The sequence below is a fragment of the Pristiophorus japonicus genome, chromosome 9 (assembly GCF_044704955.1).
Source record: "Pristiophorus japonicus isolate sPriJap1 chromosome 9, sPriJap1.hap1, whole genome shotgun sequence".
Taxonomy (NCBI): Eukaryota; Metazoa; Chordata; class Chondrichthyes; family Pristiophoridae; genus Pristiophorus; species Pristiophorus japonicus.
Window position 1 is genome coordinate 24,689,390 of NC_091985.1, and position 23,999 is coordinate 24,713,388.

Here is a 23,999-nt window from a genome sequence, read left to right on the forward strand (position 1 = left end):
GACCGGACCACCATGGGGTCAGCGTCTGCAATGTCATGCACCTTGGCGTCAACACCTGCACACCGCTTGGTCCTGGTGCCTCATCTGTCTCAAAAGAGGTGGCCGCAGGTCGTTCCCCCGCCCCCCCCCCACCACAAAAAAAATCTCCTGTTCTTCCTCCTCCTCCTGCTCACGCACAGCCGCAGCAGGAGTCTGCACTGGCTCCTCCTCTGGCTCTTCCTCCCGAGAGTTTCCTGATTGGTCAGTGGACGTGTCCGTTGATTCCATCAATACTTGTTGACCTTTGAAAGACAAATGGAAGTTATAATCAACGTTTAACAATGCAAATCAATTTCTAAATTTTTCAAGAACTCAAAACATTACCATTAGCCCATATGCACAAGCGGTCACCCGGCCGAACATGACCTAATTTGAAAATCATTAGTACATCTCAATAGTATAATTCAATTATATATCATTAAAGTATCATTGCATTACCCGCGTAACAAATATTTACTATTGATTCACACATTGCACAATACACAGTTCTCATTACTCACATGACTCTAGGGTGGGTTCGGCCACACCACAGGTTGTGACCGAAGGGCTTTCTGGCCCCACCAAGGCCACTGCAAGCTCTTTGTAGGCGGTGAGCGACTGCAGCATGGCACAGTCCCCGCCCATCCTGCGTTGCTCCCGTTGGTTGATGGATATCTTCTTCTGTAATAGATAAGGTAACATTGCACGGCATAAGCAAATGGATTTGGCAATAAACATTTAGGACTGACAGATTTATATGTTCAATTTTAAGTTTACACTACATTGCATAGGAATAAGATATTTCATACTGTAACATTCAAATTTATGTTGCGGTGCATAAATGTAATCATAATTTAATCCTAATTTAGTTACTTAGTTATGCTTAAAGATTACGAGGTAACATTGCAGATTCTAATTAGATTTTCCATACAACAATAATAAATATGGATGATTTGAAATGTAAATTTCAACTTACTCTTGCAGCCACCAGTAGACTGTTCCATCTTTTGTGGCACTGGTCCGGTATCCGGGCTTCATTAGATGCCTACGGGATCTCTGCCCAAATCCTCCACTATGCACTGGGTGGAGGTTTCCCATGCCCACCCCGTGTTAGATCCTCCCACCTCGCGCTGACACTGTTCACTAGGGCCTCATTGGCCTCCTCGCTGAAGGGCTTGGCCATTCACTTTCCTGCAGCTCCCTCCATTCTTTAAATTTATCTGATTTTAGAGTTGCTCAAAATACCTGCTTCCTTTCTCTCTCTCTCTCTCTCTCTCTCCCCAGACCCACACAGAGCTTCTGAGCATGTGTGCAGACCCTTGACCTCTCAAAACGCAGGAAGGAGCAGCAACCTGAAAAAAAAATCAACCTGCACATGTGCAGTAATGTGTTGCTAGGGAAGCCTTTTTTTTTTTCCATTCACCTGTTTTCTTTGGGCGATCGTGAGATCGCCGAGAAATCACATCGCCCATTTGGCATCGCTGGGCTACGGCCGAGTGGAAAATCGCAAAAAAAAGAGCCTCGAGCCGGCGATCAGCACGGGCGATATGTCCCGCATCGCTGTAACAAGGTCCATTTTTTTCGGCCTTCGCCACCAAGTGGAAAGTCTAGCCCTATGTTTATAGCGGGGACCGAAATCAATGGCTTTGGACTTCCCAATATTCAATTGGAGAAATTTTCTGCTTATGCAGAATTGGATGTCGGACAAGCAGTCTGACAATTGAGACTCGGGAGGGGTCGAGAGAACTGGTAGGGAGTAGAGCTGGGTGTCACCAATCTACATGTGGATACAGACGCTGTGTTTTTGGATAATGTTACCAAGGGGCTATATGTAGATGAGAAATAGGAGGGGGCTAAGGATAGATCCTTAGCGGACACCAGAGGTTAGGAGGGGGCCAAGGATAGGTCCTTGGGGGACACCAGCGGTAACGATGCAGGGACAGGAAGAGAAGCCGTTGCAGGTAATTCTCTGGCTACGAGCTAGATAAGAATGGAACCAGGCAAGTGCCGACCCACCCAGCTGGATGACGGTAGAGGGATGTTGCAGGATAGTGGTCAACCGTGTCAAAGGCTGCAGACAAGTTAAGGATGAGGAGGGATAGTTTGCCTTTGTCACAGAGGATGTCATTTGTGACTTTGAGAGCCGTTTCATTACCGTGGCAGGCAAGGCAACCGGATTGGAGGGATTCAAACATGGAATTGTGGGAAAGATGGGCACGGATTTGGGAGGCAACATGTTCAAGGACTTGAGGAAAGGGAGGTTGGAGATGGGGCCGTAGTTTGCAAGGATGGAGGGGTCGAGGGTTTTTTTTGAGAGGGGTGATGACAGCAGATTTGAGGGGGACAGTACCTGAGAAGAGAGAACCATTAACAATGTCAGCTAAAAATGGGACCCAGAAAAGGAAGTTGGGTGATCAGCAATATGGTGGGAATAGGGTCAGGGGAGCAGGAAGTGGGTTTTATGGACAGAATGAGCTCGGAAAGGTCATGAGGGGAGATCGGAGAGAAACTGGAGAAAGATGTGAGGTCAGGGCTGGGGCAGGGGGGGATTCATAGAGGAAGTTTGGCCCAGGGAGGAAGGAAAGAGACAGAGGCAGCCGAATGGATGGTCTCAATCTTGAGACAAAGAAGTCCGTGAGCTCCTAACATTTATTGTCAGAGGTGAGGGTGAAGACTGAGGAGAGGGGTTTAAAAATTCAATTTGTTTCTGCAAAGAAAAAGGAAAGTACAACAGCCCCAACTCAAATGCTAATCCTGTGCACCAACCAATGTTGAAAAGTTTGTGCTACACTTTAACAGATGCAGTATCACCCCCAGTAAAATGAGGAAAACTCTAGCTTTGAGCCACGTGCCATCCATGCCTAGAGGGACATATCGATCAACCAGAGACAGAGCTTGTGTATTATCCAGAGCAATGCCAACCAGCAGCAGAACCTGAGCTCCACGCCATACTTCAAAAGTGCAATCAGGACAAATTGGTTGACTGCAGCCTTCCTGAAACCTTCTTGTAGGTGATGCACTTGACCACTGCTAATGTCTTGCAAAAACTGAAGAGACCCTCATCGTTCAGTACCAGTACCATTCATGTGAACTCACCACATCATTGTGACACTAAAACAGGTTCCCTTTGGCACCTTTACAAACTTGGGAGCCTCAATCTGGAGTTTCCTATCAAAGCTGGTCACAGTAGGCAAGAAGCAAGCTCCTCAATTAATCTTTGCCAGTTTATTATGGAGTTCGATCTTCTCCCAACTTTCACACATCATCAATGCATTGCCTACAGCTCAGGAGACACGCTCAGGTCCCTAGTACGTCACTATCTTGAAATGGTCAGGAACTCAGTGGGGCACCCTAATTTGTATGACACTAAACCAGAAGAAGAAATGACAACCCCTTGTATCAGAAACATCAGCTTCCTTAAGTTAACATTGTTCTCAGTGACAGGACTGAGTCTGCATTTACCCTGTCTTCTCCACCACAAGGGACCCTGGAAATGGCTCTTAATCCTGCTCCTGAAGTAAAGGTGCATTTCCAACAGAGAATGACTACCTAGAATATTACATCTAATATACAGCACAGAAACAGGCCATTTAGCCCAACCAGCCCACTCGAGCCACCTCCCATCCTTTTATCAGCATAACCCTCTATTCCCTTCTCCCTCATCTTATCAAGCTTCCATTTAAATGCATCTAGACTATTTGCCTCAACTGCTCCCTGTGGTAGCAAGTTCTATATTCCACATTGTCATCATTCTCAGGATAGAAAAGTTTCTTCTGAATTCCCTATTTAATTTCTTGCTATCTTATATTGATGGCCTCTAGTATTGCTCTTCCCCACATGTGGAAACACACTCTGGATCTTTAAAATTGTGAAAGATCTCTATTTGGTTACCCCTCAGCCTTCTCCTTTTCAAGAGAAAAGAGAACCAGTCTATTCATCCTTTCCTGACAGGTATGCGCATTTCTGGTATCATCCGTGCAAAATTTTTTTTACATCTTCTCCAGTGCCTCTGACAACCAGAATTCAAAAGCCCTTTTTGTTTACCTATTCAACACTAGGTTTGAACACTAGCTCCCTTCAAAAACCCTGGAATGGTTTAACAATTCGATGCGGTAGTGGTGGGGAAGGGGATATGGAGGGAGGTTGCTGAATGAGCCAGATGACCTTCCTCATCTGTATCAGTTTACTACTATATCTGTTTACAAATCGACTCCAAATTGTCAATCTCACTGGCTCTGCAATGATAGCTGGTAAGACAGAAAATTAATTGGTGCTGTAGCGATGCTCTTCTGAGAAATAGAATGTCTTCAATTTTGAAGATGATATCATGTGGCTTGAAATGCCCAACACCCCTGGGTCTCAGATCCACTCTTCTCACTAGGGAACAATCAGATTGCTTTACACAGGAAGGATCTCCACTGTTCGCTTAATAGAGGCTGAAAACCTAAAGCTTTTCCAAAATAGGTGTAATATCTTTCAAGAAATCTTTTAGCACAAGATGCCTGCAACAATACATTTTTTTTGTTAGAAGCATGTTAAGAGAAGAGTTGTAATAGAAATGTGAAATCCTACTGAGAGCATGTTTTTCTTTCCTGGTGGGAAAAATATTTGTTCTTAAAAGTAGCTGACTGTATTTGACAAACATCAATATCTTGCAATTAGTTGTGCTACCACTCCCACAGCTATTTTTCTAGAATCAGCAGCTCATTAACCACTAATCACAGTTGTTGGTCTAAATCTTTAAGAATAATATAAAAGACAACTCCAGATTGATAAGCATGTTTAATAAGACAAAATTGATTCCCTTATAAAATGTTTGATAACATGAACATTAATTTTAAGTAAAGCACATACAAAATGCCACTGAAAGTTCTACCATAATGTAGAAGAAAAGCATGTTTGTAATTAGAAGTTTCTGCAAAACACAGTTTAAAGAAAATATAGTGCAAATTTAAAACTGAATCACAGTGGCATTGTAAAAAGCACCAAGTGAGAAGTTGAGTCAATGGAAGATCAAGTGTTCTGGAAGATGGTTGAACCACGTGAAACAAATATGTTCACTTTGTTCTCGGGGGTAAGTACGGCTCCTCCCCTTTAAGCAAATAATGAGACAAAAAAAACTGAACAAAAATAATTGTATAGGCAACCAAACCAATGTCAACCAACCTGGCTTTCCAGTAAAATCAATTATTTTTTGTGGGATAATAAGTACACGCATAAAGTTCAGGATCTTACAACAATCGTTAAGCAGTAAACTTCCTATAAGACTGATGTCATTGCACTTAAATAAACATGTTCCATGTTCCAAGCAAACATGTTCCTGTTCACACAGAGTTGAAGGCTTTAACTAGGCAAATAGAAATGTGTGTTAAAGCCCACTGCTCTGCATATCTTTTCAAATATCAAAGTCTAAAAACAGCCAGGGGAGATTAAAGCATCACAGCTGGGTAGATGTAGCAGTGTGCTACAAGAGTGAGCCTCTATCTGTTTCTGTATACCCCCAACCAGGCAAAAGATTAAGAGTTTTTGTGACCCAAAATGAATTTTTTGAGTTTATGGGGATGATGGTGAATCCCTCTCGGATTAGGATGACACACAGCAGCGATAGCTTTGAAGCCCTGATAATATTTCTTATACAGCTCTTGTGCCCCCGTTTATTTACCAAACTTCTTTACTTTGAGAGCTCCTAAAGTAGATAAATTCAAAATAATTCCAGTCGCAGATCGAACAACTGCACAATGCTCCTACAATTTATGATATTCTGCTGAAGATGATCCATCAAAAAGTAATAAACCAAACCAGGAAAAGCTCCAATACTGAAATGCAGCAGCTTTTGAAATCTACAGCTGTTATTGGGATGAGCACAGTATGAAGAGTTACATGTGGAAAACACAATATTTGACACCCCTGGCAGCACTATAGATGATGTAGGAAGTAGTTAACCAATATGTATGTGTTTATAAAGACCTGATCTGAAAGTAAATTACCGTCAGCATTTTGATCACTGATAAAATTACTTGCATATCAGAGTCAGGTAGTAGTCTGTTTATAAATTATCAACCCGTTCTTTAAGTACCTCGCGATATCCTAAATGAGGAAACCCAACAAAGAGGTATCCAAGTATTAAATTAAGCAGTATCAAAAAGTACCAAAAATCAAAAGGACCTCATTCCTTTACATCTTTTTTAATTATAAAAATAACTTAATATGAAGCAAAGAAAGCCTGTACTTTGTTCAGTCTTCAGGCGCTCCTATGAGTTTTTGGGACAATGAGAAGACGAGTCTGTATTAAGCACTTCTATCATTGTTCTTTTTGTTGGAAATGTCTCCAATACAGCTGGAAGACTGGAGTACAATACTGGTAGGCTAAAGGGAAAAGGGATAAAATAAGTAACAATATTATGTATTACACCAGTCAGTTCATTCACTTTTTTTAAAACTTCAAAATTTAGAATATGCTGCTGTTTTAAAAAGCAATACTACTCAATCATAAACCGTCAGAATGAATTGAGGATGATTCATCTCCTTTGGTATTTGCAGTATTTAGTGGTACAAAGATTACATTCAATTACTTCATGCATCAGGGAAATAATTATAACCAACGATCTCCATTTCGAAGTTTCCACACTGCAACATCAACACAAACAGAGGATATATATAGTGGATACCACATTTCAACAAGTGGAACTGACCTCAGAACACAAACAACAGCAACATGTTTAAGTCTTTGTATTAAGATGATTAGTCCTTTATTTAAATGAAGACAATGAAACAGTGACAGAAGCGGTGTGGATCATAGTCATGTGCTATTGCTTGCAACATGCAAATATAATCCCATGGAAAAACATAAATGTTAATGAGATGACGTAAGTCATTCAGCACACACACACACACACACAGCATCTTGTGAAGCACAAATATAATGATGTAAAAAGGGCTGAATTTAAATCCTGTATTACAAAAATAAGCTTGTGCAATTTTAGCATTTACCCTGACTCCCTCCTCCCCCTTAATTAGGCTTAAACATGTGCTGTGTTCCAATTGACCATCAATCGGTGTGACTTGTGATTGTTCCCCTCTCCTCAACAACTTGTATTTATATAGCGCCTTTAACGTAGTGAACCATCCCAAGGCACTTCACAGGAGTATTATGCGATAAAGATTTGACACCGAGCGACATAAGTAGAAATTAGCGCAGGTGATCAAAAGCTTGGTCAAAGAGGTGTTTTAAGGAGCGTCTTGAAAGAGGAAAGAGATGTAGAGTGTTCCGGAGCTTAGGGCCGAGGCAACAGAAGGCAGATTAAGTGACTGACTGTAATCAGGGATGCTCAGGAGGGCAGAATTAGAGGAGCGCAGACATCTTGGGGGATTGTGGGGCTGGAGAAGAGTACAGAGATAGGGAGGGGCGAGGCCATGGAGAGATTTGAAAATAAGTATGAGAATTTTGAAATCGAGGTGTTGCTTAACCGGAAGACAATGTAGATCAGCGAGCACAGGGGTGATGGATGAGCGGGACTTGGTGCGAGTTAGGACACAGGCAGCCAAGTTTTGAATCACCTCTAGTTTACATAGGGTAGAATGTGGGAGGTCAGCCAGGAGTGCTTTGGAATGGTCAAGTCTAGAGGTAACAAAAGACACGGATGAGGGCTTCAGCAGCGAATGAGCTGAGGCAAGGGCGGAGACGGGCGATGTTATGGAGGTGGAAATAGGCAGTCTTAGTTATGCTGCGGATATGTGGTCAAAAGCTCATTTCAGGTTCAAATATGACACTAAGATTGTGAACGGTGTGGTTCAGCCTCAGACAGGAGTTGGGGGGGGAGGGATGGAGTCAGTGGCTAGGGAACGGAGTTTGTGGCGTAGACCAAAAACAATGGATTTGATCTTTCCAATATTCAATTGGGAGAACCTTTCTGCTCATCCAGGCAGGCACGGAAACCGGATTGGAGGGATTCAAACATGGAATTGCGGGAAAGATGCGCACGGATTTGGGAGGGGACAACACGTTCAAGGACTTTGGAGAGGAGGAGGGAGGTTGGAGATGGGGTAGTAGTTTGCAAGAACGGAGGGATCAAGGGTTGGATTTTTTGAGAGGTGATGACAGCAGATTTGAGGGAGAGGGGGACAGTATCTGAGGAGAATCTTTAACAATGTCAGCTAACATGGCAACCAGAAAAGGAAGTTGTGAGGTCAGCAGTTTGGTGGGAATAATAGGCTCAAGGGAACATGAAGTGGGTGTCGTGGACAGGATGAGCTCGGAAAGGTCAGGAGGGGAGATCGGAGAGAAACTGGAGATAGATGCTAGACTAGGACAGGGGGCTTCCTTAGAGGAAGTTTGGTCCGGTGGGCTAGCGGAAGGAAGGGAAGAGGCAGCCGAATGGATGGTCTCAATCTTAGAGACAAAAAGTCCATGAGCTCCTCACACTTATTGTCGGAGGTGAGGGGTTTAAAAAGATGGTTAGCAGTGGAGAATAGAAGCCAGGGTTTATCTTTACATTCCAGATTAATTCTGGAATAGTGAGCGATTTTGGCCGACAAGAGTAGGACCCGATAGTGTTTTATGTGGTCCAGCCAGATCTGGCGGTGAATGGCTAAACCAGTTGCCCGTCATATCCGTTCAAGTCTACGTCCCTTAAGGGAGCGAAGATCAAGGCTGTACCAGGGGAATGGCCAGGGTGAGGGAGAGTAATTGTTTTAACAGAGACTAAGGCATCAAAGGTGGTGGAGAGGGTGTGGTTGAGCAGATATGGTGAATGGAGGGCCAAAGGTTGAACAGTTGGGAGTTGATAAGTGCTGTTACAGAACCTACAAGGGAGCAAGCTATCTTAGATCTGGTCCTGTGTAATGAGACAGGAATAATAAACGATCTCCTAGTAAAAGATCCTCTCGGAATGAGTGATCACAATATGGTTGAATTTGTAATACAGATTGAGGGTGAGGAAGTAGTGTCTCAAACGAGCGTACTCTGCTTAAACAAAGGGGACTACAGTGGGATGAGGACAGAGTTGGCTAAAGTAGACTGGAAACACAGACTAAACAGTGGCACAATTGAGGAACAGTAGAGGACTTTTAAGGAGCTCTTTCATAGTGCTCAACAAAAATATATTCCAGTGAAAAAGAAGGGCGGTAAGAGAAGGGATAACCAGCCGTGGATAACCAAGGAAATAAAGGAGAGGATCAAATTAAAAACCAATGTGTATAAGGTGGCCAAGGTTAGTGGGAAAATAGAAGATTGGGAAAATAATAAATGACAGCAAAGAATGACTAAGAAAGCAATAAAGGAAAGATAGATTACGAAGGTAAACTTGCGCAAAACATAAAAACGGATAGTAAAAGCTTTTACAGATATATAAAACGGAAAAGAGTGACTAAAGTAAATGTTGGTTCCTTAGAAGATGATAAGGGGGATTTAATAATGGGAAATGTGGAAATGGCTGAGACCTTAAACAATTATTTTGCTTCGGTCTTCACAGTGGAAGACACAGAAACCATGCCAGAAATTGCTGGTCACAGGAATGTGGGAAGGGAGGACCTGGAGACAATCACTATCACTAGGGGGGTAGTGCTGGACAGGCTAATGGGACTCAAGGTAGACAAGTCCCCTGGTCCTGATGAAATGCATTCCAGGGTATTAAAAGAGACGGCGGAAGTTATAGCAGATGCATTCGTTATAATCTACCAAAATTCTCTGGACTCTGGGGAGGTACCAGCGGATTAGAAAGCAGCTAATGTAACGCCTCTGTTTAAAAAAGGCGGCAGACAAAAGGCAAGTATCTATAGGCCGGTTAGTTTAACATCTGTAGTGGGGAAAATGCTTGAAACTATCATTAAGAAGAAATAGCGGGACATCTAGATAGGAATAGTGCAATCAAGCAGATGCAGCATGGATTCATGAAGGGGAAATCATGTTTAACTAATTTACTGGAATTCTTTGAGGATATAACGAGCATGGTGGATAGAGGTGTACTGATGGATGTGGTGTATTTAGATTTTCAAAAGGCATTCAATAAGGTGCCACACAAAAGGTTACTGCAGAAGATAAAGGTACGTGGAGTCAGTGGAAATGTATTAGCATGGATAGAGAATTGGCTGGCTAACAGAAAGCAGAGAGTCGGGATAAATGGGTCCTTTTCGGGTTGGAAATAGGTGGTTAGAGGTGTGCCACAGGGATCGGTGCTAGGACCACAACTGTTTACAATATACATAGATGACCTGGAAGAGGGGACAGAGTGTAGTGTAACAAAATTTGCAGATGACAAAGATTAGTGGGAAAGCAGGTTGTGTAGAGGACACAGAGAGGCTGCAAAGAGATTTAGATAAGTTAAGCGAATGGGCTAAGGTTTGGCAGATGGAATACAATGTCAGAAAGTGTGAGGTCATCCATCTTGGGAGAAAAAACAGTTAAAGGGAATATTATTTGAATGGGGAGAAATTACAACATGCTGCGGTGCAGAGGGACCTGGGGGTCTTTGTGCATGAATCCCAAAAAGTTAGTTTGCAGGTGCAACAGGTAATCAGGAAGGCGAATGGAATGTTGGCCTTCATTGCGAGAGGGATGGAGTACAAAAGTAGGGAGGTCCTTCTGCAACTGTATAGGGTATTGGTGAGGCCGCACCTGGAGTACTGCGTGCAGTTTTGGTCACCTTACTTAAGGATATACTAGCTTTGGAGGGGGTACAGAGACGATTCACTAGGCTGATTCCGGAGATGAGGGGGTTACCTTATGATGATAGATTGAGTAGACTGGGTCTTTACTCGTTGGAGTTCAGAAGGATGAGGGGTGATCTTATAGAAACATTTAAAATAATGAAAGGGATAGACAAGATTGAGGCAGAGAGGTTGTCTCCAATGGTCGGAGAGACTAGAACTAGGGGGCACAGCCTCAAAATACGGGGGAGCCAATTTAAAACCGAGTTGAGGAGGAATTTCTTCTCCCAGAGGGTTGTGAATCTGTGGAATTCTCTGCCCAAGGAAGCAGTTGAGGCTAGCTCATTGAATGTATTCAAGTCACAGATAGATAAATTTTTAACCAATAAGGGAATTAAGGGTTATGGGGAGCGGGCGGGCAAGTGGAGCTGAGTCCACGGCCAGATCAGCCATGATCTTGTTGAATGGCGGAGCAGGCTCGAGGGGCGAGATGGCCTACTCCTGTTCCTAATTCTTATGTTCTTATGTTGTAAGAGAGTCAGGAGAGAGTTTTTGCCAGAGGCAGACACAGAAGGAGGTAAGGTTGGGGGTTGGGGATGTGGGTAGAGAGCGATACGAGGAAGTGGTCAGAGATGGCCATATCTGTGATTGACATGATGGGAGTAGCGAGGCCACAAAAGATGGCAAGGTCGAGGGGCTGGCCTTGAATATGGGGTGGGGAGTTTACATGGAGGGAGAGATTAAGGGAGGGCAGGAGGAGAGAGAGCATGGTGAATTGAGATGGAGGTTGAAATCACCGAGAATAAGAAGTCGTTCAGTGCAGAAGCAGAGGGAGGAAAGTAGTTAAGAAATATCGGTAATAAAAATGTTTATGGTACATGGGTGGGCAGTACAGAATGAGAATTTTAAATGAGAGGTGAGAGGGTGGAATAAGGTGAGATGCTCAACGGAGGAGAAAGTGCCACAGGAGTAGGTGGACGTGTGATTTGCTGATGAAAACTACACCACCACCACGGTGGTCTGAGCAGGACAAGTGGTGGAAGGTCTAGCCAGACGGGAAGGCTTCATTTAAGGGTAAGGTGTCATCGCCGCTCAACCAGGTTTCCATCAGGGCCACGATGTCGATGCCATCATCCATGATAAGCTCATGGATGGGAAGGGCCTTGTTCGCAAGTGAACGGACATTCTGAAAGGAGATGCGGAGAGGGTCGGACATGGCTGCCCCATTGCCTGCGTCCACAGGATCAGAAGCAATCTCATCCCTATAGTCAGCTCAGCCAAGAACAAGAACACACCCTGTGGAGACTTATAAAGTGATAACTTGCAACTGCACTGTGCTACCAAGATGTCCTTGGCATAGTTAGGAATGATGTGAAGGCCTTAGGAGAGGGTGCAGAAAAGATTTACAAGAATGGTTCCAGGGATGAGGGACTTCAGTTACGTGGATACACTGGAGAAGCTGGGGTTATTTCTTCTTCAAGCAGAGAAGGTTGAGAGGGGATTTGATAGAGGTGTTCAAAATCATGAGGGGTTTAGACAGAGGAGGAGGAGAGAAACTGTTTCCCTTGGCAGAAGGGTCGATAACCAGAGGACACAGATTTAAGGTGATTGGCAAAAGAACCAAAAGCGACATAAAGAAAACCTTTTTTTACGCAGCGAGTGGTTATGATCTGGAATGCACTGCCTGAAAGGGTGGTGGAGGCAGACTCAATCGTGGCTTTCAAAAGGGGGTTGGATAACCTGAAGGAAAAATATTTGCAGGGCTATGGGGAAAGGGACGAGCTGAAATGCTCTTGCATAGGCTTGATGGGCTGAATGGCCTCCTGTGCTGTAACCATTCTATGATATGATTCTATATGATATTCATGTTAACATGAAGCACCATTTGTGGTATGATGCAGTTTTCATTAGCAGTGTAACACCATGCTCTCATCAGATTACAAACAAAATCTCATCCCTGATTTAATGCTGAACCCACAACCTTCTGCTACCACTGGCCACGGTGACACTTTAACTCATTGCAAAAGATGTTTCTATGTTGTACCAGAACTATAATAGTAATTGGAAAAACTACACGTTATTATGAGTCAATGGAATACAGGTTGAACCTCTCTTATCCGGCACCCTCGGGACCTGACCTGTGCGAATAAGGGATTGTGCCGGATAAAGGGAGGTCAGCCCGAGGGGAGGAGGCACCCAAGGTCGGGGAGAGGGGGGAAGAAGGAGGTTGGTGCCCCGGTGGGCCGAGTGTCGGCGCAGCCCCCGGTGGGCCAAGAATCAGCGCAGCCCCAAAGCCAGGGTGGCGGTCGGCTGCGTTCTGAGCGTGTGCCCCCGACCACCAGAAATGCCAGACGAGGGGTGGTGCAGGATAAGGGAGTCTCGGGTAAGGGAGGTCCAACCTGTAGATAATTGCAAATGCTACAAGTATAAGATGTAAAGACTTGATTCATTTTGATGGAACCCCCATTGCCATTAAACTGAGCAGAGGCAGTGGACCTGCGTGGGAGCAGCAACGGGAGGCGAGGTGAGGCGGAGCGCTTAAAGCAAGGCTCAACAGGCAACATTCGATAGGGACTTCAGAGTTTAAAAGTGTCGGCACAAGGGAAGTAGCTGATTGGTGAGTAGTGGATGAGTGGGTTTTTTTCTGTTAAGTTAGTACTTAGTCTTTAAAGGTTAGTTAAATCAGCTGATTGCTGAGTAGTTGCAGGGTGTGTTTTCTTAAGGTTTAGAGTTTAGTTTTACTTGATAGTTCCAAGTCTAACTTGAGGAATGGCAGGGCAGCGCAGTCCCGTGGATTGCACGTCCTGTGGCATGTGGGAAATCCTGGATGCTTCGCGCAGGATGTGCCTCCAGCTGCACCAACTCGAGCTCTGTGTTTTGGAGCTTGAGCGGCGGCTGGAGTCACTGTGGTGCATCCGCAAGACTGAGAGCAACGTGGAAAGCACGTTTCTAGAGGTGGTCACCCCACAGCTTAAGAGTGTGCAGGCAGAGAGGAAGTGGGTGACCAGCAGACAGAAGAGGAACTCTAGGCAGGTAATGCAGGAGTCCCCAGAGTCCATCTTGCTCTCCAACCGGTATTCTCTTTTGAGTACCGGTGGGGGCGATGATGTCTCTGGGGAGTGCAGCCAGAGCCATGTTCATGGCACCAAGGGTGGCTCAGCTGCATATTGGGGGAAGGAAGAAGAATGGAAGAGCTATTGTGGTAGGAGATGCAATAGTCAGGGGAGCAGACAGACGTTTCTGAGGCCGCAGACATGACTCCAGGATGGTATTAATGACTTGGAAGAAGAGACCGAGTGTAACGTAGCCAAGTTTGCTATCGATACAAAGATGGGGGGCAAAGTAATGTGTGAGGAGGACACAAAAAATCTGCAAAAGGACATAGACAGGCTAAGTGAGTGGGCAAAAATTTGGCATATGGAGTATAATGTTGGAAAGTGTGAGGTTATGCACTTTGGCAGAAAGAATCAAAGCAAGTTATTATTTAAATGGAGAAACATTGCAAAGTGCTGCAGTACAGCGGGACCCTGGGGGTACTTGTGCATGAAACACAAAAGGATAGTATGCAGGTACAGTAATGATCAGGAAGACCAATGGAATCTTGGCCTTTATTGCAAAGGGGATGAAGTATAAAAGCAGGGAAGTCTTGCTACAGTTGTACAGGGTATTGGTGAGGCCATACCTGGAATACTGTGTGCAGTTTTGGTTTCCATATTTAAGAAAGGATACACTTGCTTTGGAGGCAGTTCAGAGCAGGTTCACTAGGTTGATTCCAGAGATGAGGGGGTTGACTTATGAGGAAAGGTTGAGTAGGTTGGTCCTCTACTCATTGGAATTATGAAGAAAGAGGGGTGATCTTATCAAAATGTATAAGATTATGAAGAGGCTTGACAAGGTGGATGCAGAGAGGATGTTTGCGCTGATAGGGGAGACTAGAAGTAGAGGGCATAATCTTAGAATAAAAGGCCGCTCATTTAAAACTGAGATGAGGAGGAATTTCTTCTCTCAGAGGGTTGCAAATCTGTGGAATTCGCTGCCTCAGAGCACTGTGGAAGCTGGGACATTAAATAAATTTAAGGCAGAGATAGACAGTTTATTAAACAATAAGGGAGTAAGGGGTTATGGGGACTGGGCAGGGAAGTGGACCTGAGTTCATGATTGGATCAGCCATGATCGAATTAAATGGCGGAGCAGGCTCAAGGGGCCATATAGCCTACTTCTCCCATTCGTATGTTCTTATGGTATGTTACATAGAAACATAGAAAATAGATGCAGAAGTAGGCCATTCAGCCCTTCGAGCCTGCACCACCATTCAATAAGATCATGGCTGATCATTCCCTCAGTACCCCCTCTTTCCTGCTTTCTCTCCAGACCCCTTGATCCCTTTAGCCGTAAGGCCATATCTAACTCCCTCTTGAATATATCTAATGAACTGGCATCAACAACTCTCTGCGGTAGGGAATTCCACAGGTTAAGAACTCTGAGTGAAGAAGTTTCTCCTCATCTCAGTCCTAAATGGCCTACCCCTTATCCTAAGACTGTGTCCCCATCATCGGGATCATTCTTCCCGCATCGAACTTGTCCAGTCCCGTCAGAATCTTACATGTTTCTATGAGATCCCCTCTCATCCTTCTAAACTCCAGTGTATAAAGGCCCAGTTGATCCAGTCCTCATAGGTCAATCCCGCCATCCCGGGAATCAGTCTGGTGAACCTTCGCTACACTCCCTCAAAAGCAAGAACATCCTTCCTCAGATTAGGAGACCAAAACTGAACACAATATTCCAGGTGATGCCTCACCAAGGCCCTGTACAACTGCAGTAAGACCTCCCTGCTCCTAGCTATGAAGGCCAACATACCATTTGCCTTCTTCACCGCCTGCTGTACCTGCCTGCCAACTTTCAATGACTGATGTACCAAGACACCCAGGTCTCGTCGCACCTCCCCCTTTCCTAATCTGCCACCATTCAGATAATATTCTGCCTTCGTCTTTTTGCCCCCAAAGTGGATAACCTCACATTTATCCACATTATACCGCATCTGCCATGCATTTGCCCACTCACCTAACCTGTCCAAGTCACCCTGCAGCCTTTTAGCGTCCTCCTCACAGCTCACACCGCCACCCAGTTTAGTGTCATCTGCAAACTTGGAGATATTACACTCAATTCCTTCATCTAAATCATTGATGTATATTGTAAAGAGCTGGGGTCCCAGCACTGAGCCCTGCGGCACTTCACTAGTCACTGCCTGCCATTCTGAAAAGGACCCATTTATCCCGACTCTCTGCTTCCTGTCTGCCAACCAGTTCTCTATCCACGTCAGTACATTACCCCTAATACCATGTACTTTGATTTTGCACACCAATTTCTTGTGTGGGACCTTGTCAAAAGCCTTTTGAAAGTCCAAATACACCACATCCACTGGTTCTCCCTTGTCCACTCTACTAGTTACATCCTCAAAAAATTCCAGAAGATTTAGGATTGGGGATAGTGTGCTGATGTGGATTGAAAACTGGTTGGCAGACAGGAAGCCAAGAGTAGGAGTAAATGGGTACTTTTCAGAATGGCAGGCAGTGACTACTGGGGTACCGCAAGGTTCTGTGCTGGGGCCCCAGCTGTTTACATTGTACATTAATGATTTAGACGAGGGGATTAAATGTAGTATCTCCAAATTTGCGGATGACACTAAGTTGGGTGGCAGTGTGAACTGCGAAGAGGATGCTATGAGGCTGCAGAGTGACTTGGATAGGTTAGGTGAGTGGGCAAATGCATGGCAGATGAAGTATAATGTGGATAAATGTGAGGTTATCCACTTTGGTGGTAAAAACAGAGACACAGACTATTATCTGAATGGTGACAGATTAGGAAAAGGGGAGGTGCAACGAGACCTGGGTGTCATGGTACATCAGTCATTGAAGGTCGCCATGCAGGTACAGCAGGCGGTTAAGAAAGCAAATGGCATGTTGGCCTTCATAGCGAGGGGATTTGAGTATAGGGGCAGGGAGGTGTTACTACAGTTGTACAGGGCCTTGATGAGGCCACACCTGGAGTATTATGTACAGTTTTGGTCTCCTAACTTGAGGAAGGACATTCTTGCTATTGAGGGAGTGCAGCGAAGGTTCACCAGACTGATTCCCGGGATGGTGGGACTGACATATCAAGACAGACTGGATTAACTGGGCTTGTATTCACTGGAGTTCAGAAGAATGAGAGGGGATCTCATCGAATCATTTAAAATTCTGATGGGTTTAGACAGGTTAGATGGAGGAAGAATGTTCCCAATGTAGGGGAAGTCCAGAACCAGGGGTCACAGTCTAAGGATAAGAGGTAAGCCATTTAGGACCGAGATGAGGAGAAATTTCTTCACCCAGAGTGGTGAACCTGTGGAATTCTCTACCACAGAAAGTTGTTGAGGCCAATTCACTAAATATATTCAAAAAGGAGTTAGATGTAGTCCGTACTACTAGAGGGATCAAGGGATATGGCGAGAAAGCAGGAATGGGGTACTGAAGTTGCATGTTCAGCCATGAACTCATTGAATGGCGGTGCAGGCTCGAAGGGCCGAATGGCCTACTCCTGCACCTATTTTCTATGTTTCTATGTCAAGCATGAATTCCCTTTCACAAATCCATGCTGACTTGGACCGATCCTGTCACTGCTTTCCAAATGCGCTGCTATTTCATCTTTAATAATGATTCCAACATTTTTCCCACTACTGATGTCAGGCTAACCGGTCTATAATTACCCATTTTCTCTCCCTCCTTTTTTAAACAGTGGTGTTACATTAGCTACCCTCCAGTCCGTAGGAACTGATCCAGAGTTGATAGACTGTTAGAAAATGATCACCAATGTATCCACTATTTCTATGGCCACTTCCTTAAGTACTCTGGGATGCAGACTATCAGGCCCCGGGGACTTATCGGCCTTCAATCCCATCAATTTCCCGAACACAATTTCCCGCTTTATAAGGATATCCTTCAGTTCCTCCTTCTCACTAGACCCTCGGTCCCCTAGTATTTCCGGAAGGTTATTTGTGTCTTCCTTCGTGAAAACAGAACCAAAGTATTTGTTTAATTGGGCCGCCATTTCTTTGTTTCCCATTATAAATTCACCTGAATCTGACTGCAAGGGACCTACGTTTGTCTTCACTAATCATTTTCTCGTCACATATCTATAGAAGCTTTTGCAGTCAGTTTTTATGTTCCTAACAAGCTTCCTCTCATACTCTATTTTCCCCCTCCTAATTAAACCCTTTGTCCTCCTCTGCCGCATTACAAAATTCTCCCAGTCCTCAGGTTTGCTGCTTTTTCTGGCCAATTTATATGCCTCTTCCTTGGATTTAACACTATCCTTAATTTCCCTTGTTAGCCACGGTTGAGCCACCTTCCCAGTTTTATTTTTACTCCAGACAGGGATGTACAATTGCTGAAGTTCATCCATGTGATCTTTAAATATTTGCCATTGCCTATCCACCGTCAACCCTTTAAGTATCACTCGCCGGTCTATTCTAGCCAATTCTAGTCTCATACCATCGAAGTTACCTTTCCCCAAGTTCAGGACCCTAGTCTCTGAATTAACTGTGTCACTCTCCATCTTAATAAAGAATTCTACCATATTATGGTCACTCTTCCCCAAGATTGTTAATTAGTCCTTTTTCATTACACATCACCCCCCTGGTGCCTGGGCAAGGTTGTCACCTAGCAAAGCATTCTGGGGAGAGAGGGTGAACAGCCAGACGTCATGGTCCATATCAGTAGCAATGACTTGGGTGGAAAGAGGGATAAGATCCTGCAGGCAGAGTTTAAGGAGCTAGGAGAGATATTAAAAAGCAGAACCTCAAAGGTAGTAATCTCCTGATTACTCACGGTGCCACGAGCTAGGGAGTACAGAAATAGGAGGATAGAGCAGATGAATGCGTGGCTGGAGAGATGGTGCAGGAAGGAGGGCTTTAGATTCCTGAGGCATTAGGACTGCTTCTGGGAGAGGTGGAACCTGTACAAGCCGGACGGGTTGCACCTCAACAGAGCCGGGACCAATATCGTCGCGGGGGGGGGGGTTTGCTAGTGCTGTTGATGAGGGTTTGAACTAGCTTGGCAGGGGTATGGGAACCTGAGAATAGATTCAGTAGGGAGGGGAGAAAAGCTGGAATTGGAAAGCAAAAATGTAGAAAGTGAGTTTGAAGGACAGAGGAAAGAAGGGCTAGTAAGTAGTCAACAAGGAGGTATGGCGGTACTAAATGGTATGCACTTCAATGCAAGGAATATAGCGAATAAGGCAGATGAGCTGAGAGCACAGGTAGACACTTGGGAGTATAATATTATAGCTATTACAGAGACATGGCTAAAAGGGCAGGTATGGCAGCTCAACATTCCTGGTTATAGGATCTTCAGACGGGATAGAGAGGGGGTTAAAAAGGGAGGGGGCGGTCGCGGTATTGATTAAAAAAACTATTACAGCTATGAGGAGGGATGATATGTTAGAGGGATCATTAAATGAGGCCATATGGGTTGAAAAACAAAAAAGGGGCGATCACACTGTTGGGAGTGTACTATAGACCCACAAACAGTGAGAGGGAGATAGAAGAGCAAATATGTAGGCAAATTTCTGAGGTGCAAAAACTATAAGGCAGCAATAGTAGGGGATTTCAACTATCCTAATAGTAACTGGGACAAAATTAGTGTGAAGGGTATAGGGGGTGTGGAATTCCTAAAATTCATTCAAGAGAACTTTTTTAGCCAGTATGTAGCAAGCCCAACACGGGAGGAAGCGGTTCTGGATTTAGTTTTAGGAAATGAAGCTGGGCAGGTGGAAGGGGCATCAGTAGGAGAGCATTTTGGTGCTAGTGACCATAATTCAATCAGATTTAAGGTAGTTATGGAAAAGGACAAGGATAGACCAGGAATAAAAGTTCTAAATTGGGAAAACGCCAACTTTGCTAAGCTGAGAAGTGATTTGGCCATCGTGGACTGGAAACAGCTACTTGAAGGTAAATCAATGTCAGAGCAGTGGGAGGCATTCAAGGAGGAGATCCAGAGTTCAGGCCAAATATGTTCCCTTAAAGAAAAAGAGTGGGACTAACAAATCTAGAGCCCCCTGGATGTCAAGGACATACAGGGTAGGATAAAGATAAAAAAGAAGGGTTATGACAAATGCCAAGGGCTCAATGCTGCCAAATCTCTGGAGATAGAAAGTCCAGGGGTGAAATTAAAAAGGATATTAGGAAAACAAAGAACATGGAAAATTCTTGGCAAATAAAATCAAGGAAAACCTAAAGATGTTTTATAAATATATTAAGAGCAAGAGGATAACTAAAGAAAGGGTAGGGCCTATTAGAGACCACGAGGGCAATCTGTGTGTAGAGGCGGAAGATGTGGGTATGGTTCTTAATGAATACTTTGTGTCTGTTTTCACAAAAGAGGGGCGATGTAGACACAACTATCGAGGAGAAGAAATGTAAAATATTAGATGAAATAAACATAGTAAAAGAGGAGGTATTAAGGGGTTTAACAGCTTTGAAAGTGGATAAATCCTCAGCCGCAGATGAAATGTATCCCAGGCTGCTAAGTGAAGCAAAAGAGGAAATAGCAGAGGCTTACAGTACGCGGACGACGCCTGCGTCTGCACAGAGGCCGAATTCCAAGTCATAGTCAACGTATTTACTGAGGCATACGAAAGCATGGACTTTAAGCTAAATATTCATAAGACAAAGGTCCTCCACCAACCTGTCTCCGCCGCACAGCACTGCCCTCCAGTCATCAAGATCCACGACATGGACCATTTCCCAAACCTTGGAGCCTCTTATCAACAAGCGCAGACATTGACGACGAGATTCAACACCGCCTCCGGTGCGCCTGAGGAAAAGAGTGTTCGAAGACCAGGCCCTCAAATCTGCCACCAAGCTCATGGTCTACAGGGCTGTAGTAATACCTGCCCTCCTGTATGGCTCAGAGACATGGACCATGTACAGTAGACACCTCAAGTCGCTAGAGAAATACCACCAACGATGTCTCCGCAAGATCCTGCAATTCCCCTGGGAGAACAGACGCACCAACGCTAGTGTCCTTGACCAGGCCAACATCCCCAGCATTGAAGCACTGACCACACTTGATCAGCTCCGCTGGGCAGGCCACATTGTTCGCATGCCAGACACGAGACTCCCAAAGCAAGCGCTCTACTCGGAACTCCTTCACAGCAAACGAGCCAAAGGTAGGCAGAGGAAACGTTACAAGGACACCCTCAAAGCCTCCCTGATAAAATGCAACATCCCCACTGACACCTGGGAGTCCCTGGCCAAAGACCGCCCTAAGTGGAGGAAGTGCATCCGGGAGGGCGCTGAGCACCTCGAGTCTCTTCGTCAACAAGAGCATGCAGAAATCAAGTGCAGGCAGCGGAAAGAGCATGCAGCAAACCTGTCCCACCTACCCCTTCCCTCAACAACTATCTGTCCCACCTGTGACAGAGACTTTGGTTCTCATATTGGACTGTTCAGCCACCCAAGGACTCATTTTTAGAGTGGAAGCAAGTCTTCCTCGATTCCGAGGGACTGCCTATGATGATAATGATGACGATCATTTTCCAATCCCCTCTGGCTTCAGGTGTGGTGCCAGAGGACTGGATGATTGCTAATGTGGTACCATTGTTTAAGAAGGGAGAAAGGGATAGACCGAGTAATTACACGCCAGTCAGCCTAACCTCAGTGGTGGGAAAATTATTAGAAAAAATCCTGAAGGACAGGATAAATCTTCACTTAGAAATACATGGATTATTCAAGGACAGTCAGCACGGATGTGTTATGGGAAGGTCGTCTCTGACCACCTTGATTGAATTTTTCGAGGAGGTAACAAGGAGGGTCAAGGAAGGCAAAGCGTATGATGTACTGTATATGGATTTTAGCAAAGCTTTTGATAAGATCCCACATGGCAGATTGGTCACAAAAGTAAAAGCCCATGGAATCCAGAGCAAAGTGGCAAGTTGGATCCAAAATTGGCTCAGAGGCAGGAAGCAAAGGGTAATGGTTGATGGGTGGTTTTGCCGCTGGAAGGCTGTTTCCGGTGGGGTTTCGCAGGGCTCAGTATTAGGTCCCTTGCTTTTTGTGATATACATCAATGACCTGGACTTGAATATAGGGGGTATGATTAAGAAGTTTGCAGATGATACTAAAATCGGCTGTGTGGTTGATAGTGAAGAAGAAAGCTGCGGACTACAGGAAGATATCAATCAACTGGTCAGGTGGGCAGAACAGTGGCAAATGGAATTTAATCCAGAGAAGTGTGAGGTAATGCATTTGGGGAGGGCTAACAAGGAAAGGGAGTACACATTAAATGGTAGGATACTGAGAAGTGTAGAGGAACAAAGGGACCTCGAAGTACATGTCCACAGATCCCTGAAAGTAGCAGGCCAGATAGATAAGGTGGTTAAGAAGGCATACGGAATTTATGCCTTTATTAGCCGAGGCATAGAATATAAGAGCAGGGGGGGTTATGCTTGAACAGTATAAAACAGTTCTGGTCACCGCATTACAGGAAGGATGTGATTGCACTGGAGAGGGAACAGAGGAGATTTACGAGGGTGTTGCCGGGAGTGGAGAATCTAAGCTATGAGGACAGATTTGTTTTCATCGGAACAGCGGAGACTGAGGAAAGACCTCATTGAGGTGTATAAAATTATGAGGGACCTAGATATAGTGGATAGAAAGGGCCTATTTCCCTTAGCAGAGGGGTCAACAACCAGGGGGCATAAATTTAAAGTAATTAGTAGAAGGTTTAGAGGGGATTTGAGGAGTAATTTCTTCACGCAGAGGGTTGTGGGGGTCTGGAACTCACTGCCTGAAAGGGTGATAGAGGCAGAAACCCTCACCACATTTAAAAAGTACTTGGATGTGCACCTGAAGTGCCCGTAATCTGCAGGGCTACGGACCATGGGCTGGAAAGTGGGATTAGGTTGGATAGCCTCTTGTTGGTCGGCATGGACACGATGCACTGAAATGGCCTCCTTCCATGCTGTAAACCTCTATGATTGTATGATTCTAAGAGTCTAAAAGCATTACCAGCTTATTCCTAAATTTCTTACCTTTTCAAATTCATCCAGCTTTTTCCTATTTTACTGAAAGCCTCTGGGCTTGGTGTTGTCATAGCTTCAAAATCTACTAACTGAAAAGGATGAAACCTTGATTAAAATACATCTAAAGAGTTAGCTAACAAACAGCAAAGAACATGCCTCACCAAGTCAAAAGATTCATACATAGGTATCCAAAACTCTGGCTCGTGGGCCATTGAAGCCCCCGACCCCTCGCAATGCAACCCATGAAGCTCACGCAACAAAAGTTTTGATTGCTTCTGTATTTCTTACTATTTGAATTTTGTGGGCCTGAAGTTTGGGAAAGGGTTATCCTTCGCACTAGTACCTCACTGGTGGACAAATCCTACAAGAGAACACTTGGATCGGTCAGTATCTGCAGCTGGAGATAAATGCTATTAATGGACGCACTGACCTAAACTTGATATTTGGCACTCAAAGCTCCATGTTACCCACCTAAACAGCCCACAAGGTCAAAATATTGGACATTCTTGCTTTAACACCTTTGTTTAATTGCCTTATCTACTTATTTTTTTAAAACACGTTTGTAAAAAAGCGAAATATTAACCACAAAATGAGGAAAAACTACCCAGGGAGCTACTCAGCCCAGAGGTGGCAGGGATTTGGATTAACATTCGTACAGATACAGTTCATAATGTCATGGTGTTTGTTATGTGGCTCACTTGCAAAACGGCAACGTTGAAATATTGCCTAATTATTTACAACAGCTTGGCTTTTCAGAAAGAGGCACAGCCAGTGAGTCTTTGCACAACTGGAAATGTAAGTAATGCTCATTCTTCCGACCTCCCATCTACCTCTGGTGATATTAAAAAAATAATTTCAAATAGTCTGAGAACACAAAGCAAAGACGCGAACATGCAAAAATCTTTGATAATAGACGATAAGAAATATCCACCAGACATTGTAACAGGACTGTTCCCAGCAACAAACTGAGCAACAACTTGTATTATATAGCGCCTTTAACGCAAGAAAACTTCCCATGGCGCTTCACAGGAGCATAAAAGAACAATTAAAAACTGAAGTATAGCTCCTTCGATGACCCAGTGGATAAACGTAGAGGTCGAGTGTTTTAGTGAGGTATTCCAGAATATCCCAAGTTTGATCTCCGACCTTTGTTAAGTGAGCTAATCTCAACTTGGGCTCTATAATTAGTCTTAATGCCCCGGACAGAGGGTGAAAATAAAGATAATTAGTGCTCTCACTCCAGATCACCAAGTGACAAGAAATAGCACGCGTGTGAACAT

At 44.5% G+C, this 23,999-nt stretch overlaps 1 protein-coding gene across 6 annotated transcripts in view; it reads right to left on the minus strand.

Annotated features, from left to right (window-relative positions):
• The window catches only part of ttc13 (tetratricopeptide repeat domain 13), a 96,405-nt gene that overhangs the window by 11,852 nt on the left and 60,554 nt on the right, over positions 1-23,999 (minus strand). For 3 of the 6 annotated variants that reach the window (XM_070889187.1, XM_070889185.1, XM_070889189.1), the window contains exons 22-23: positions 22,729-22,808; positions 6,188-6,384 (exon numbers count right to left, since the gene is read on the minus strand). In XM_070889187.1, the coding sequence (XP_070745288.1) occupies positions 6,270-6,384; positions 22,729-22,808 (195 nt within the window). In that variant the 3' untranslated portion in view covers positions 6,188-6,269. Of the gene's footprint in view, positions 1-6,187; positions 6,385-6,520; positions 6,646-22,728; positions 22,809-23,999 lie in introns of those variants that run through there. The other 3 variants (XM_070889186.1, XM_070889188.1, XR_011594983.1) reach the window with 3 other exon arrangements.